The 16,954-nt window shown below is 38.2% G+C and overlaps 1 protein-coding gene across 1 annotated transcript in view; it reads right to left on the bottom strand.

Annotated features, from left to right (window-relative positions):
• Positions 1-16,954, bottom strand: part of LOC150076681 (tether containing UBX domain for GLUT4) — a 328,877-nt gene that overhangs the window by 230,858 nt on the left and 81,065 nt on the right. Inside the window, exon 2 of the mRNA XM_090386552.1 lies at positions 8,147-8,202. Coding sequence (XP_090242678.1) covers positions 8,147-8,202 — 56 coding nt within the window. The remainder of the gene's footprint in view (positions 1-8,146; positions 8,203-16,954) is intronic.

The raw sequence follows: 16,954 nt of genomic DNA, 5'->3' as shown, positions 1-16,954 counted from the left end.
TACCGTGCTTGGATTGAACATTGAACTTACACTTAATGCCATACCTCTCCAATTTGTACAGCAATCTTCCATGTGCAACAGTATCAAAAGCTTTCCTGAAATCCAAGTATATGATATCAAAATTATTTTTGGCATTCAGTTCCTTTGTGACCACATTATAATATTCAATCAAAATGGTCAGACAAGACCTCCTTTTAACAAACCCACGCTATGTCTAACTATTACTGTAGTCTTGTCTAGATGATCCTGCAATGCTTCTTTAACCAGTGACTCCATTTATTTTCCTAGGAACACAAGTTAAACTAACAAGTCTATAGTTACTTGTGCCACCTTTTGAACACCCTTTGCGAATTAGTGATACATTGAAGGCAATTCAGAAGAACAGAGCCCATGGAAGTATCTATAAAAAAGGCATACAGCAGAAACTGAACATCTATGAGACAGAGAGTGGAGAGACTAACAGATGGGCTGATTAATTAACCTAACTGCCCTCTTTTGAATGGAGTCAAAAAAGGTTGAAAAAGGTTAGGGGGGAGCACTGCCCCAAATGTGGGAGCAATATTTTATGATAGGGCAGACTTGTACAGAGTTAAGTAGCTGTACAGAAGAAAAGTAATGGCAAGAGCAAAAGAGAAAACCCAGTTTTTTAGATACAGAGGAAACAATATTCGTGATGTGCGTATGCTAAGAGAGATTAGAAGTCAAGTTAATACCTAATAGATATGTGTGATCTAGAAGGATTGTGATGTGAAATATAAGACTGAAGTGAGTTCTAAAAGGATTAACAAAGTTATCTTTGCAGCATTAGTGAATTATCTGCAGATCAGCATTTAAGGAATTGTTAGTGGATATTTGAAAAGTTGAAGCTGCTTGTGTGCAGGATGAGGTTTCTCAAACTGGAAGGAAGAATGTAATGGGCTATCATCAGCAAAGCTAAAGAGAGGATTTCCAATCAATGGAACAAAATATACAAAAGGAACACAGAAAGAACTGACCATTCAGGAACATCAGCATTAATGGAGAAGTTACACAGAGAGCCATCTATCATCAAGAGTGTGTTATCAAAAAAAATTGGTTACCCAATTACCAAAAACAGTTGACAAAAACCATAAGATTGAAGCTTATTTAGAAGACCTTTATGCAAAAAACAATCAAAAGCATTTTCCATTGAGTTTGTCCATCCATAAATGTGTAACATAAGATAGTATAGCAGTGGATCAACATTGATGGAATGCATACTAGCAATCACTGATCAAATGGAAGGTTTCTAAATAGTTTAGGAGTTAAAGGTTAATTTATTTCTGAATTACTTTAGAAAGAGTTTAGAAGTTCAATGGTATAATAATTGATGGGGGATTTGTTACCCTTTTTAGGAACCAGCTGAGCATGAGCAAATTTCCAAGCAGAAGGGAAAATAACAGTGGAATCAGCTTTAGTATAGCCACAAAATGAACCTGGAGATTTTATGCAAGCCAATTGCAATACAACATTCTTAAATTGAATAGCCATAGCAAATCGACTGGAAAACCAAAGTTTAGACAGAGGAGATTTTAGAGTGGAGAGTGGAATAAACAATGTCATATCTCTACCTGAATAATTTCAATGACACAATATGAGCAAGAATTGACATCAGAAATTTTAAAATAATCCAACCAATGAAAAGATGAATAGAAATCTTCCAGATTACCCCCCATTTCAAATTCTTGTAATGTCAAACAACCCAAGGATAGGAACAGTCGCAAAAGAAAGGCTCCATTGGAGAAGATGCTAACCAAGTTGTGATCTGAGGTCCCTAGACGACCTCTCACTTTGACCATGTACTTGAAAGGGCCATTTCTGAGAAAAGATTCTTGAGTACTGGATGTGTGGTTAGGATTGTCATGTATTCTGGTAGGTAAATGAACAATCTATATGAGCTCATTAATAATTGCAAAAGTCTCAACATCATAATGGCTGGATCCAAGTAACTACAAAATTGAAGCTAGCTGGAGTTATTAATGTTAAAATTGGCAAGGAAAATTACCTCCTTTTAGAAACATTGGACTGGAGAAAGTCAAGTTTCAAAGAAAGGATGTCAAAAGGGCTAAGATAAAGAAAGCCTGCACAAGAAGCATGCAAAAGTTTGATGAAATTTACCCGTAAAAGTACTTTGCCGTAACGGCATTTGTATTGTTGCTCAGTCGGTAAACAGACTGTGGGTGTTATCGGTCTGGAGTAGAAGTTGAATCCCACGGGAGCTTGAAACCCTAACGAAGTGGACGGGAGTAACCTGACCTTTTTTCTTTAGAATCACTAACTGAATCACGAACAGAGTCATATTGGAAGTTGTGACGTTGTAAAAAATATTCGTAGCGTAGTTTCACGGGTAAACTTTTTCGAAGTTTGCCGTGCTTCTCGGGCTTCCTTTGCCTTTTTTTTTTCTTAATAAACAATTTATCCACTAGTCCATCAGTGATTCTAAAGAAAAAAGGTCGGGTTACCCCCTCCAGTTCGGGAGGGTTTCAATCTCCCATGGGATTCAATTTCTACTCCTGACCGATAACACCCACTGCATGTTTACTGAACGAGCAACAATACAAATGCCGTTACGGTAAATTTCATCAAACTTTTGTGTGCTTCTCGTGCAGGCTTTCTTTATCTTTGCCATCAAAAGAGTTCCAAATGATTAGTGGAGTTGGCAGATTGATAGAGGAAACAGATAAATTTGACCAAATAGGGTAGAGAGATTTTAAGCTCTTAGAAAAAATCAAAAAGATATTCTAAATTGCTAAGTTTACTGGTAATATCAGATCAGACATATGACAAGTACCACCTTTGAAGAGAAGGGGAATTATACAGTGATTAATTAAAGTGAGATGGGAAGTGGTTGAAGCAACCAATAATTTTGATTCTCTCAGAAAAGTAAGTGGGGCTTGGCAGACTGTTTAAATGGACATCACTGAGACAATACATATTTCTTAATTGAATGAGGAAATGTTTTGGAGGTTTAGATTTTTTTTTTTTTTTTTAGACAAAAATTTGTTCTATTAGTTTCAATTATTCACAATGCTTTCAATAGATGTGCCGTATGAAGTAATGAAATTTTTGGACATGGCATACACACAACCAGAATATACACAGCTCGATTACATAACGTGGCCTCAACAATGTTCTTCCACATATATTGTTGTCGTTGGTTTAGGGATTTATTAGGTGCATCTGCAACTATGGCCATAGTGTGCCACCTCCACATACAGTGGAGAGATTTTAAGCTGTTAGAAAAAAATCAAAAAGATATTCTAAATTGCAAAATTTACTGGGAATATCAGATCGGACATTAATTGGATTCCCTCCACCACTAACTGCTAGCTAATCTGAATGCCTCCTTGGGAGTTACTAATAGGTTCAGCCGTGAACTATCCAGTAGCCAGCCTGCAAACATTTTAAAGCTCTACCTCCAAAACATAAGGAAGACTGGATCTTGCTATGATATCCATCATAACCTCAAAAGACATGAATCATACTGCATGATGGAAGTGATAGAGGTTACTAGGGCTTTGCTCTGGGGACTAAAGATAAGTTTCACCACTTCAAGCCTCCAATAAGCAAAGTGATGGTATTGCACTGGTTGGTGAGAGTCAGCTACCACTAAATACTGCCTAGTAGCACAGAGGAGTGGCATTTGTTTGAGTAGTATAGATACCATACCTCAATCCCTGTTTATGTTGGTTCACATCTGGGTAGTAACCTCCACTATACTAGGTACAGTTTCAGGAATTGTAGATGAAGGGTGGGATTCTACTCGGGAAGAAAGTGCATACAAGAATATATGGAACTAATTCAGAATTTCATATCATAAATTCTACAGTAGATTCCTGACAATGAAAGGCATTGAAAATGATTTTAGGAGTTTAAGAAAAATTAATGTTTTGTTACATTACTTACAGTATCAGGGAAAAAAATGATACAAAGCTTCAACATCATACTGGAATACAGTAAATAATATTAGTAAATTAATAAGAGGAGTTTACCTCAATATAGTACGTGGAACACTTCCGTAACGGAAGTGTTCCACGTACTATATTGAGGTAAACTCCTCTTATTAATTTACTAATATTATTATCAACGTAGAACATATTGAGTATTACAGCTCTGATTCATACTATCTAAGTAAATAATATTAAACAAAAACAACACAAATCATGTAAATTCGGAAAATAAACTTTGAAAAAAAAAAAAAATAATAATAATAATAAATAACCACGAAATGCCACTTGATTTTCGGGGCACTGCTTCCTATATTTAATCTGCTGAAAAACAGGTCTAGGTAAAATATTGTGTTATGCAATAAAACAATTGTTATTCTCAATAATAAATGATCAATGTGATGAACCATTTGCAGCAACACATCCATTTTCATGATATAAGCAATATGGATATTTTTGTGCTTAAAGCTTGAAAGCTGCAGGACCAATACCCATGCATTTCCCCAGTGTTATATGCATATCAGCACCCCAGCAAATGAGTACTTCATAATTAAATTCAGAAGCTCGATCTACAAAAATTTCTAAAAAGCAAGAATTTCTTTTTCAATTGTGAATTATACATTGCAAACAAATATTATGAATAATAACTGCATTATCAACACAAATGCTAGTTTTGCTCAGGAAGTTTCCTAGAGATTAAATGCAGGAAATAGTGCTTGTAGATCAATACATCATGTTTTCTTTGAATGCCAGTGCAACTGTATAATTCACAAACATTAAATAGTAACATATATTATGTACAATGGATATGGTACAAAATATGTACATAAATTGTACTGTTGTAAACTGCTAACCCTAATGATTTTTTTGGATCAACCATAAAAGATCAAAAGAAAAAGAAAACAATAAATGGGTCCTCAGTTTCTGTAATAATCAGAATACATTATAGTAATCCTAAATATATAAAGAAAAATTTTAATAAATAAGCTAAATAATATAATAATAAAATTTACTGTGTAAATTTTGTATAAACTGCATAATTCATAAAATAAAGAATTCCAATTTGTGTGCATATTAACTGACTGATTAAGAACCAAAACAAGAAAGATTGTTTGTTTGTTATTTGGTTTTTAGGAGCATTAGCAACTAAAGGGCTCACATCTGGTGAGTATGGGCTTGGCACACCCAGGGTCCTGAGCTGGATATCATCATTCTTCTCTTTCTTGGTTATTTCCTTCTACCTCTCTCTCTCTCTCAGGGTAATTCAGAAATTTTTTTTTTTTTTTTTTTGGCTGGTGCAGCATAAGCCTCAGGCTTCCTTGCACCAAATGGCTAATAATAATAAGGCCATATTGCTCGGGGGATGTGTGGTGGTCATTCCCTGACCTTTCCGCATCCTCCGTATTTGGTGGTCACGGGCTCGAACCCCGGTCTAATCAAGAAGCGTGTGCGACGCACTACTGCTCCCGCCCACCTGGCTACAGAGGCACCAACAAGAAAGAAAATACCTTACTGAGCAGAGAGAGGAACACATTCCAGGAATAAAATAAAAATAGAAACAATACAATAGTAGTAATCGTTAATGAAACTTTGAAAGCAGAAAAGCTAGCAAAAATTACATGGAAAAAAGTGACCCCTACAACAAGTAAATGAGATAATGTATAAGGCTGTAGGAAGAGACTGAGATATAGGCATATCAGTGACTTAGTCCATATTGTACCATTATGTATTATGTCTACACAAGTGTATTCATCACAGGCAGATTTGTGTATTGTGCAGACTGAAAAACCTAGAATAACTCATGAGGGAAAACCTACTTCCTTCATCAGTTAACTATAAGTTTACCGAAGAGAACAAATTCTTCTAGTCACAGAAAGGAATCAAACCCAAACCTCTTTAAATAAGTGACAAAAACCACTATACTCTCATTGAATTCATTAATTTGAAATGAAATTTGGTGATAGGGCAGGAAAATGTGGCTGTGTGGTATATGCAAAACCTCTGCAAAGGTTATAATAGTAACTAGCAACTTAGTAAGGAAGTGAGTTCTTTACTAAGTTAGGGTTACCAGATCAAGAATTCAAAGGCTAAGACAAAATAGAAAAAACTAGGACATTTTAAAAATATTTATTACTATAAAATTATTTTTTCACTAATAAATTTGTTTACAGCAGAATAAATAAAAATGCATTTATTTTATTTATTCTGTTGTGTTGACCGAAGGTGCAATGCACAGAATATTTAATGAAAATTCATTTTATGATGGGATGATTGTTTTAAATTACAAAAAAAGTAGGATGCAAGTGTAAAATCCATGAGGATCCCCGAGGATACCCTAAAAACTACGACATATCCTCAGAAACAATACTAAGTTCAGGAAAATAAAACAAGGAATTCAGAAAAGCCAAAAATAGAAAAAAGAATGATTGTTCAGGTAAGTCCAGGATCACATGCCCATCCCTACAGAAGAATTTGAATAGAATGCTGAGACTATCAAGGGTGAACTTAAGTGGAAATGAATTTAACTCAAAAATGAATAAAATTAAGATCAGAATCAAAATGGGTTGAAATTATATATAACATAACATCAGATAATGTTATATATATTTTCAGATAAAATAATGACTAGGCAAGAAAATAAGGAAAAACATACAGGTTAACTATAAACTTAAGGTTTTGATCATAAAAATAAATAAATATTCATAGAGTTAATAATAAAATTAAATTTTACTGTAAACTGAATATTTATACAAAGGGTACTAGGAAAGTTTTGCAATACAGCTTTGTTTATTTAAGTTTTTCAAAGTAATTTCCTCTACATTCAATACACCTCTCCATCCTCCCAAACCAATCTTTAAACCAGTTCTGCCAAGTTTCATTAGGGAGTAAAGCACACTCGTTGTCCCAAGCCCGTAGAAGGTCCTCATCACTGGAAAACCGCCTCCCTTTTAGCTTCATTTTCACATGCGGGAACAGTGCAAAGTCGCAGGGAGCAAGGTCTGGACTGTAGGGAGGGTGCTCGAGAAGTTTCAGTCCTATCGTGGTCAAATATTCGGTGCAGGCTTTGGCGCGGTGAGCTGGAGCATTATCGTGATGGAGGTATCAGGTGTCCATTCTTGACTTTGGCCGCAGGTTCTTCATAGATCCAATGACTTTAGGCAGGCATTGTTCAGTATACCACTTAGCTGTGACTGTCTTCTGCGTGTCCAAAACGACACGTTCCACAATTCCACTCGATTTGAAAAATACAACTATCATTTTCTTCTTTACAGATCGGGATTTTCTGACAATTACGGGTGTGTCGTCATCATCAAAGACCCAAACTTTGTTTTGAGCCTTGGTCGGCAGATCATAATAGTACAGCCAAGTCTCGTCACCTGTCACGATGTTGTTCACATACCGAGATTGTCCCTTATCAAACTTTTTTAACATCTCCCGGCACCAAGTCACACGTCGTGTCATCTGCTCTTCAGTCAGTTGATGCGGCACCCAGAGAGAACAAAGTTTCTTCACGTGCAAATGATCTTGCAGAATCGAACGAATTGCTGGTGCATTTAGGCCCAAAGTATCCTCTATCTGTTGGTAGGTCACTCGCCTGTTTTCATCAAGCATTTTCCTCACAGCAGTAACGTTTTCCTCCGTAACTGACGTTCATGGCCTTCCCGGCCTCTCAGAATCCTCCAGAGTGAAAATTCCCCTTTGGAATTCTCTATACCACCTGAATATCGTTGTACGATGTGGACAATCATCATCTAGTGCAAGAGTCATTTCTTCTAAGCACTGGTCTATGGTTAAACCACGCACGAAATTATACCACAAAACTGTCCTTATCTCATTTCGTGACCACGATGCCATCGCAAGCACTTTACACTCTCACTACTAATGAATAACTGAACCCATCGACTTGGCGCGGCGGCTACTATGCACGTATGAACATGTTTCAACAAGCAGCTTCCTGTGATTCATTGTTGTGTCATATTGCAAAACTTTCCTAGTACCCTTTGTATATTAATTTTTTAAATATCTGCAATTGAACTACTGATCACATCTAAAATTCAATTATTTGCTTAATTTCCAAACTATAAACTTGTCACCATCTCTGAATATTATTTTAAACCCATCATCTCTGTATCTTATATTATCATTATTTACTAATCTAGCTCCATTAAAAGTTCACTTACTTAATATCATACTTCTTTGGATCATAACCTTGTTTTTTGCAGGCATCCTCTAAAACCTAAAGTTAAAAAAAAAGGAAATTAAATTTTTATTATCTGAAAAACATGAAGAAAGTTTCTCTTTATACAGTTTGTTCTTCACAGAAGGGTTGCCAGTGGTCTTACATCAATAAGTGACAAACCCTATTGGCATGGCTAATTGCAATATTTCATTAATTTCTGAAGAAAATTAAACTATATCAATCTGACTGTATAAAATGATAAAGGAAACAAGCTTATAAAGCATCAGCCAAAAAAAAAAAAAAAAAACACCACTTCCCACATCACCTATCCATCTCCTCTAATAGTTTGTCTAGTTCTTCCTTGAATTTTTTTTCTTGAAAATCTATCTTACAACCATCCTACCTCAATTTAAATTTATGTCTTCTTATATGTTGCCTGAGTAAGTACAAATGCCATCAACGTTTAGCTTATTCAATTCATTCAAAACCTTAACCACATCAATTGGATCTTGAATAGGTGCCTAGACACTGCGATTTGCAGAACTGAAGTCTTTATTGATAAGAATGCCCTTTTGTTCCTCTCACTAATCTTGCTGCTCTTCTCTGCATCCATTGGAATAGTTCCACATCATTCCTATATGATGTCTACCAGACTTGTATACAGTATCAAGATGTGGCCTATTAGATCAGGAACCATGGAAAGAGACTTCTAACGAAATGCAGGGTGTCGCAAAAATATTGGTACAAACGTTTAGGGGAGGTAGGTAATATCTAAAGGAATGTGAATTGCATAGGAACCCATAACCAGAAACGTCACAGGAAAGTAGTAGCAGAGGCACAAGAAGCAGAAATGACAAGACAGTAATTAGTGGTAAATATTTATTTCACATAATATTAATAATAGAGTACAAGATGGATGCATTTCATGTTACAACAGATTCTCGAAGGTTCCACCACGAGACGCAATGCATGCGTGACACCGACGCAGCATGGATTGGCCGACATGGTCAAGCACACCTGGGGTTTCTTTGACAGTAGCAGCAGCGCAGACGAGTCTCGCCACAAGATCCATTTCCTTCTCCACAGGCGATTCATACACAATAGATTTGAGGGGCCCCCCACACAGAAAGAAATCAAGGCTTGATAAATCAGGTGAGTGTGGGGGCCAGGCAATGGGTCCACCACGGCCAATCCATCGCCGCCCAAAACGCCTGTTCAAATGGTCACGAACACACCTTCCATAATGGGCAGGCACCCCGTCATGTTGAAACCAAATGTTGCTTCTCACATTTGCTGGAACATCATCAAGCACCGTAGTAGAACTTGTTCAAGAAAGATCCGATATTTAGCGGAGTTCATGCAGGATAGTAACAGGTATGGGCCGACTAAGCAGTCGCCAACCATACCTGCCCACACATTTATTGCGAAGCGATGTTGTGCCGCATGGGGGCGCACACCATGTGGGTTGTCGTGAGCCTACACATGAGCATTGTGCTGATTGAATAAGCCTTTCCGAGTGAAATAAGCCTCGTGATCAAAACATAGGCTGGAAAATTCAAGTCTTCAACACTTTCTTGGAGAAACCACTGCGCAAAAGCCACACGTGCAGGATAATCTTGGGGGAGCAGTAAATGAACCCTATGGAGATTAAAAGGGTGTAAGGAATCATCATACCAGACATGCTGTACACTGCAACGAGACAATCCTAAGGCAGAGGCAACGGCACATGTGCTGGTAGTAGGATTATTCTGGACAGCATTCAACACACTTTCTTCCATGGTGGGAGTTTGCGTCGAACATGGTCTGCCCGCACTACTCCTGTTACCTCTAATGACCCATAATCACACAAATTTTGATGAACATGTGCAAAAATGGTGGTCCGGTACATGTCTGTCTGGGAAGTGTTCTCCATAAATTCGTTGAGCGGCTCGTCCATTGCCCTCTGCTAATCCATACACTAGGTGCATGTCTGCCAGCTCACAGTTCGTATATCAATGCATGCTCTTCGTGCGGCAACTACTGCTTGAATGAGTAAACCAGAAATTTTCCCTCTCGCGAACTGATGAACAGTGGGTTCATCAGTTCGCGAGAGGGTTATGGGTTCCTATGCGATTCACATTCCTTTAGATGTTACCTACCTTCCCTAAATGTTTGTACCAATATTTTTGAGACACCTTGTATAGCCTGATGAGACAATTTATGTTTCCCATTTATGATCATCCATTAAGATAGACGATACCAGGTTCCTCACTGCTGCTTACTAAAACTGATGGATCATTCCTAGACCATACAATACTGCAAGATTTGGGAAAGATGATCCCAGTACCCTTATCAGAAAAAATTTTGTCAACAGCGATCAATACAGTATTATGTTGGCCCACATGATTTGTACAAAGCCATGCAAAATATCAAGTCGATAGGTTTAGTGCTTCCAGAGATACAATGCTGTGACAAGATGGATGGATGGACAGACAGACAACCAAGTGACGTTATAAGGGTCCTTCATTAGACTACAGACCCTAAAAATAATAAAAATAAATAACATAAGTAAAAATAATTTCATAATAAAGTTTTTGTAGAATATTCCAAATTTTTATTAAGTTCTCATCTGACACACTATGCTGACTTCTTTTCTTACTGTTTGTGTTGGTTGCTGAATGGCATTTCTGAAGCAGCCATGAATCGACATATTTTGCTGGATCGAAGCGGCTCAATGGTGGGTCTACAGTTTAAAAAAAAAAACAGTAGTGAAGAAACTTTTTGTCATCAATGAAGCTCTGGTTGGGCTGGTGATCAGGTTCATTTGTGAAAATCCTTGATCACATTCACTCAATGAAATTCGTATCCTACTCAGAGCATCCATCAAATGCTTAAAGTTTTTCTGAAACCATCTTTTCAATTAGGTATTCCCAGAATCCACAAATTGTATCTCTTTCATTTAACTGTAATCTAATTGACAATTTTCTAACTTCTTTCTAACTTCATTTTCACCAAATGCCAACATTTCATGTTTAGAAGGTTTAATACCTTCATTGTCCTCATTTTCCTTCTCTCGTCATCGTTATTGTCACTAGTTCTTAAATTTGAATATTTTCTTTTCTTTTTTTTTTTTCTTTTGAAACTGTCCAAAATGTCAGCATCATTCGGATATTCAGGTACTGTTGTTGTTGTTTGGTTTTTAGGAGCATTAGCAACTAAGGCCATATTGCTCCGGGGATATGCTGTGGTCATTCCCTGACCTTTCTGCATCTTCCGTATTTGGTGGTCATGGGCTCGAACCCTCGTCTAATCAAGAAGTGTGTGCTACGCACTGCTGCTCCTGCCCACCTGGCTACGGAGGCGCCTATTCAGGTACCGTGACCATGTAAACAGAGAAAGGGAAAATTTACGGAAAAATTTGGATTTTTCCGCAAAACAACAGATGATTATTTGTCAGGATAAAAGAAAATCACTCTCATAATTCTCAAACGGGGCGCTTACAGTTGATTCACAGCAATGTCCAACCTACAGCCCGCCTTGAAAGTGAACTAAAACAGCATTTTAAATTTTGTTTATTATCAAAAAAATTTTCTCATTAAATGTTTTGTTCAGTAAATGTAATTGTGTATTGTACTTAATAAAATTTTTGAATATTTTCAATTTACTTTTACATGCAACAAGATAGGGAAAATGTAACATACTAAAGAAATCTAAGTGAATTTTTTTTGGATATGGCCCCTGTATGGGAAACATTTGGACACCAGCAGTATAAGTTGGACCAGAGCCCATTGGGAATACCCCTTGATCTGCTCACTGCTGACCACCACGACTTCTCCATGTGTGGGACAGGGGGTCAGATAGATTTTACCAGGTACCACTAAGTTGTAGAATGGTAATCCCTTTAGCTCTCTTAATTCACACAGCACAACTAATTGCCTAAGGGCCAGAAATGCAAATAGTGCAACCCGAGTTAATTCTCTCCTAATCCGTTGGCTATATGAAATTTTTTTTTTCGTACAGCCATCATATTTTTCATATAGGCATTTGTGTCTCCTGATAATTTATATGCATCCCATGCATTTTTCTTCTTTGTTACGAGTCTCATAAGTTCATCTGACATCCATTTAGGCCTAAACCCTGAACAGTATTTCTTAGTTGGCATGAAATGCCTAGTAGCTACCAAGATTAATTCCTTGAATGCATCTAATTTAGAACTGCTATTGGCAACATCATCAGTTGATCCCACTGTACAGAATTTAAAAACTGTTTGAGACCATTGTCACCTTTACAAAAACAAAAACCCTTCCTTTTACCCCTGATGGTAGTTACATCTTTGAGTAAATCCCACTTCAGTACACTGTGATCACTGCCACCTAGTCGTTCCTTTATCTGCAGAATCTTAATGCACGAATAATCACTGCTGATAATCAGATCAGGAACATTACTCTTTCTGGTCACCTCATGAACATGCTGCTGCAGAAAACAATCATCCAATAAAAGTCTTGCTGGTGTGCGAGCGACCAACTCAAAAGTTCCAGTCTATATCTGGGAAGTTAAAATCCCCCATTATAATTCAATCTAACTTACTGGCCCACTATTTCTCCGTACAGTTATTCACTGTACCCATTGTACTTTGCGGGTGGTTGGTTGGTGGAACAGACTTCCATCCCTTGTCGTGGAAGTTGATAGCCTAAATAAGTTTAAGGCTCAGCTGGACAGGTATTTCGAACGAACAGAGGGGTGAAGTGGAAGTGGTTATTTTTTATTTATTTATTTTTTTTTTTTTTTGGCTGATGCTGCATAAGCTTGCTTTCTTGCATCAAATGCCTCTACTAATGCTAAACTCACAAAAGTCTTGCTGGCGTGCGAGTGACCAACCCAAAAGTTCCAGTCTATATCTGGGAAGTTAAAATTCCCCATTATAATTCAATCTGACTTACTGGCCCATTATTTCTTTGTAGTTATTCATTGTACTCATCAGAGTCATTAGGCCTATAACACTCCTACTCTCAAATTTGCTTTTCCAGTGCTTATGTTGCACTAAACTGACTCAACATTGCTCTATCCATCCATGCCAACTGGATGTACTTCCTTAGATTTTAAGGATTCTTTACTAACAGCATGACCCCTCCTCCCCTTTTATCCTGTCTATCCTTCCTGTATATTTTGTACTCCCCAAATTCCAATTCTGCATTTCTTATATCTCTGTAACACAAAATCTGACATCCCAACAGGACATCAAAGGCAGATATTCCTTTGATGTCTTGACCAGCACCTCAAATTCATCAAATTTAGCATTTAGCATTAGCATCAGTAGAGGCATTTGATGCAAGAAAGCAAGCTTATGCAGCATCAGCCAAAAAAAAAAAAAAAAATAAAGAAACCACTTCCACTTCACCCCTCTGTTCGTTCAAAATACCTGTCCAGCTGAGCCTTAAACTTATTTAGGCTATCAACTTCCACGACAAGGGATGGAAGTCTGTTCCACCAACCAACCACCCGGTGGCTAAAGGCAAATTTCCGAACGTCTATCCTACATCTGTCTTTCCTCAATTTGAATTTATGCCCTCTCAGGTGATTATTCTGAGCGAGAGGAAGAATCCCATCAGCATTGAGCATGCTTAAACCATTCAAGGCTTTATACACCTCTATCAGATCACCTCGCTGGTGCCTAGTCTCCAGACACTGTAATTTGCAAAACTTAAGCCTTTCTTCGTAAGAGCACCCCTTTGTTCCATTCACTAATCTTGTTGCCCTTCTCTGTACTCGTTCCAGCAGCTCTACATCCTTCTTGAAATGAGGCCTCCAGACCTGTACACAGTACTCTAGGTGTGGCCTGACCATTGCCTTATACAAGGGAATAACCACCTCCTTATCCCTGCTAGAAAAATTCCTATATATCATTGACAATACACCATGAGCTACTCTTGCAGCCCGTCTGCACTGCTCAGAGAACTTCATATCTGCCTGCACAACCACCCCCCAGGTCCCTTTCATTCTCTACCACTGTCAGTGTAGTACCACAGAGTTGATACGTTGCTCTGGGGTTGCTGTTTCCCATGTGTCGTACTTTACATTTCTCAATGTTAAACTTCATTTGCCACCTCTCAGCCCATCTGCTCAACCTTTCCAGATCCTGTTGCAGCAGCATAGTGTCAGTAGTGTCCTTGACAACCCTGTCTACCTTTGTATCGTCTGCAAACTTTGACATTAAGCTTGATATACCATCATCAATATCATTTATGAATACAGAAAACAATAATGGACCCAACACTGAGCCCTGAGGGACTCCACTAATAACATTAGTCCACAACGAGCAGTGTCCATTGATTACCACTCTCTGTCTTCTCCCCCTCAGCCACCCCTTTATCCACAGCAGCAATTTGCCTCCAATGTCACACTGCTCCAATTTGTGCAGCAGTCTTCCATGTGCAACAGTATCAAAAGCCTTTCTAAGATCCAAGTATATAATATCAAAGTTATTCGCTGCATCCAGTTCCTTTGTGACTGCATCATAGTATCCAATCAAATTGGTCAGGCAAGACTTCCCCTTAACAAAACCATGCTGTGTCCGAGCTATAACTGAAGTCTTGTCTAAATGATCCTGCAGTGCTTCTTTAACTAGTGCCTCCATTAATTTTCCTGGAACAGAAGTTAAACTCACAGGTCTATAATTACTTGGGTCAGCCTTTGATCCTCCTTTGTGAATTGGGGTCACATTTGCACATTTCCAATCTGTGGGTACCTCCCCTGAGTCCAAGGAAGCTCTCATAATTATGGCTAAGGGTTTACTTATTTCCTCTGCTGCCTCCTTTAATATAACTGGATAGATCCCATTCACCCCGGGTGCCTTTCTTGTGTTTATCTTCAACAATTTCTCCTCCACTTTACTCTCAGTTATTACAAGATTCTCTAGCTTACTGCTAGAGTTGAATACACCTCTGGCTTTTCCCTCGCTAAATAACTCCTCGTGTGTGAATGTCGATGCAAAATATTAATTTAGTTTGTTAGCTACCTGAGCAGGATCATCAACAGTTGACCCATCGATATCAAGTGGTCCAATCTGATTCATCCCCTTCCTTCTAGAGTTTACATAAGTAAAGAACTCTTTGCTGTTTTTCTTTGCATCCCTTGCCAAAGATTTCTCGTAAGCTGCCTTCGCCTGCCTAACCTCCTTTGTAACTTGGTTACAGATCAACTTGTATCTATGATAGGCTTCTGTGTCATGTGTTAATTTGTATGTATCCTATGCATGTTTCTTCTCTGCCATATGCCTCATCAGTTCATCTGACATCCATTTAGGCCTAAACCTTGAACAATATTTCTTGGTTGGTATGTAAAGCCTAGTAGCTTCCAAGATAAGTTCTTTGAATGCTTCCCATTTTGCATTTGCTGTTTGTAACATCATCAGTTGGTCCCACTGTATAGAATTTAAATACTGTCTCAGTCCATCGTAGTTGCCTTTACGAAAGCAATAACCCTTCCCTTTACCCCTAATGGTAGTTACCTCTTTGAGTAAATCCCACTTCAGCACACTGTGATCACTGCCACCTAGTGGTTCATTTATCTGCAGATTCTTAATGCATGAAGAATCGCTGCTGATAATCAAATCAAGAGTATTCCTCCCTCTAGTTGCCTCCCGAACATGCTGATGTAGAAAACAATAATCCAATAAATCTACAAAAGCCTTGCTAGTGTGTGAGTGACCAGCCCCCAAATTCCAGTCAATATCTGGGAAATTAAAATCTCCCATTATAAGACTCTCTGATTTACTGGCCCACTCTATTTCCCTGTACAGTTTCTTATTATACTCATCAGAGTCATTAGGCCTATAGCACACTCCTACTCTCAATTTTGATCTCCCAATGCTTATGTCGCACCAAACTGAATCGACACTGCACTGTCCAGCGATGTCCACTGGCTTCACTTCCTTGGATTTTATGTATTTCTTAACTAATAGCATAACGCCTTCTCCCTTCCTATCCAGTCTATCCTCTCTGTAGACGTTGTACTCCCCAAATTCCAGTTCTGCATTCCTTATATCTGTGTGACACCACGTCTCTGATATCTCAACAATATCTGCATTTGATGTTTTGAGCAATACCTCAAATTCATCAAATTTATTTACTAAACTCCTAGCATTGGTATACACGCAAGTATACATGCACCTATTTCTATTCTTAGCTACCCTAACACAACCCATGTGTTTACTTGTACCGCAATGACTCCCAGCAGTCTCAGAAATATCCTGCATCTTGTTTTTCAGGCTTCTGCTCATTCCAATAGAAGCAGTGCAAGAATCTCTTTCACCTCTGCCAGTGGCTACTGTTAATCTATTCGTCTTTGTCTTCCCCCAAGCTACCCACCTAACACTGCCTCGATAGCATCAGCAAATATTCTTGCACCCTTTCTATTTAAGTGTATCCCATCCCTGTAGAAGCAATCTCTCCTGTTAACAAGTACAGTGCAGGCTGAAAAAAATTCTACCCCTTGAGCCTTGCACAATCTTTCCAGGGCCAAATTGATCCACAAGGCTCTCATCATATACTCCCTCCTATCGTGTCTGGGCAGAATTGCAGACATTTTCAAATTCAACCCTATTTCACGGCTTTTTTTCAACAGTGACCTGTACTTGTTAAGCAATTCTGCCAGTCTCCTACTCTTGATATCATTAGTGCCAACATGTACAACTATATCACCTTTTGTGCCCTTAAAAGATGATATCTGCTCTACAATGTCATCAACCTTTGCCCCTGGCAGATATACCCTGGTCCTGTTCCACCTATCCTTTTTACAAAGCATGTTCTCCGTTTCCCTGACAATAGTCACC

The sequence above is a fragment of the Mastigoproctus giganteus genome, chromosome 12 (assembly GCF_048544385.1).
Source record: "Mastigoproctus giganteus isolate SK-2022 chromosome 12, ASM4854438v1, whole genome shotgun sequence".
NCBI lineage: Eukaryota > Metazoa > Arthropoda > Arachnida > Uropygi > Thelyphonidae > Mastigoproctus > Mastigoproctus giganteus.
This window is presented reverse-complemented; position numbering and strand designations above follow the sequence as displayed.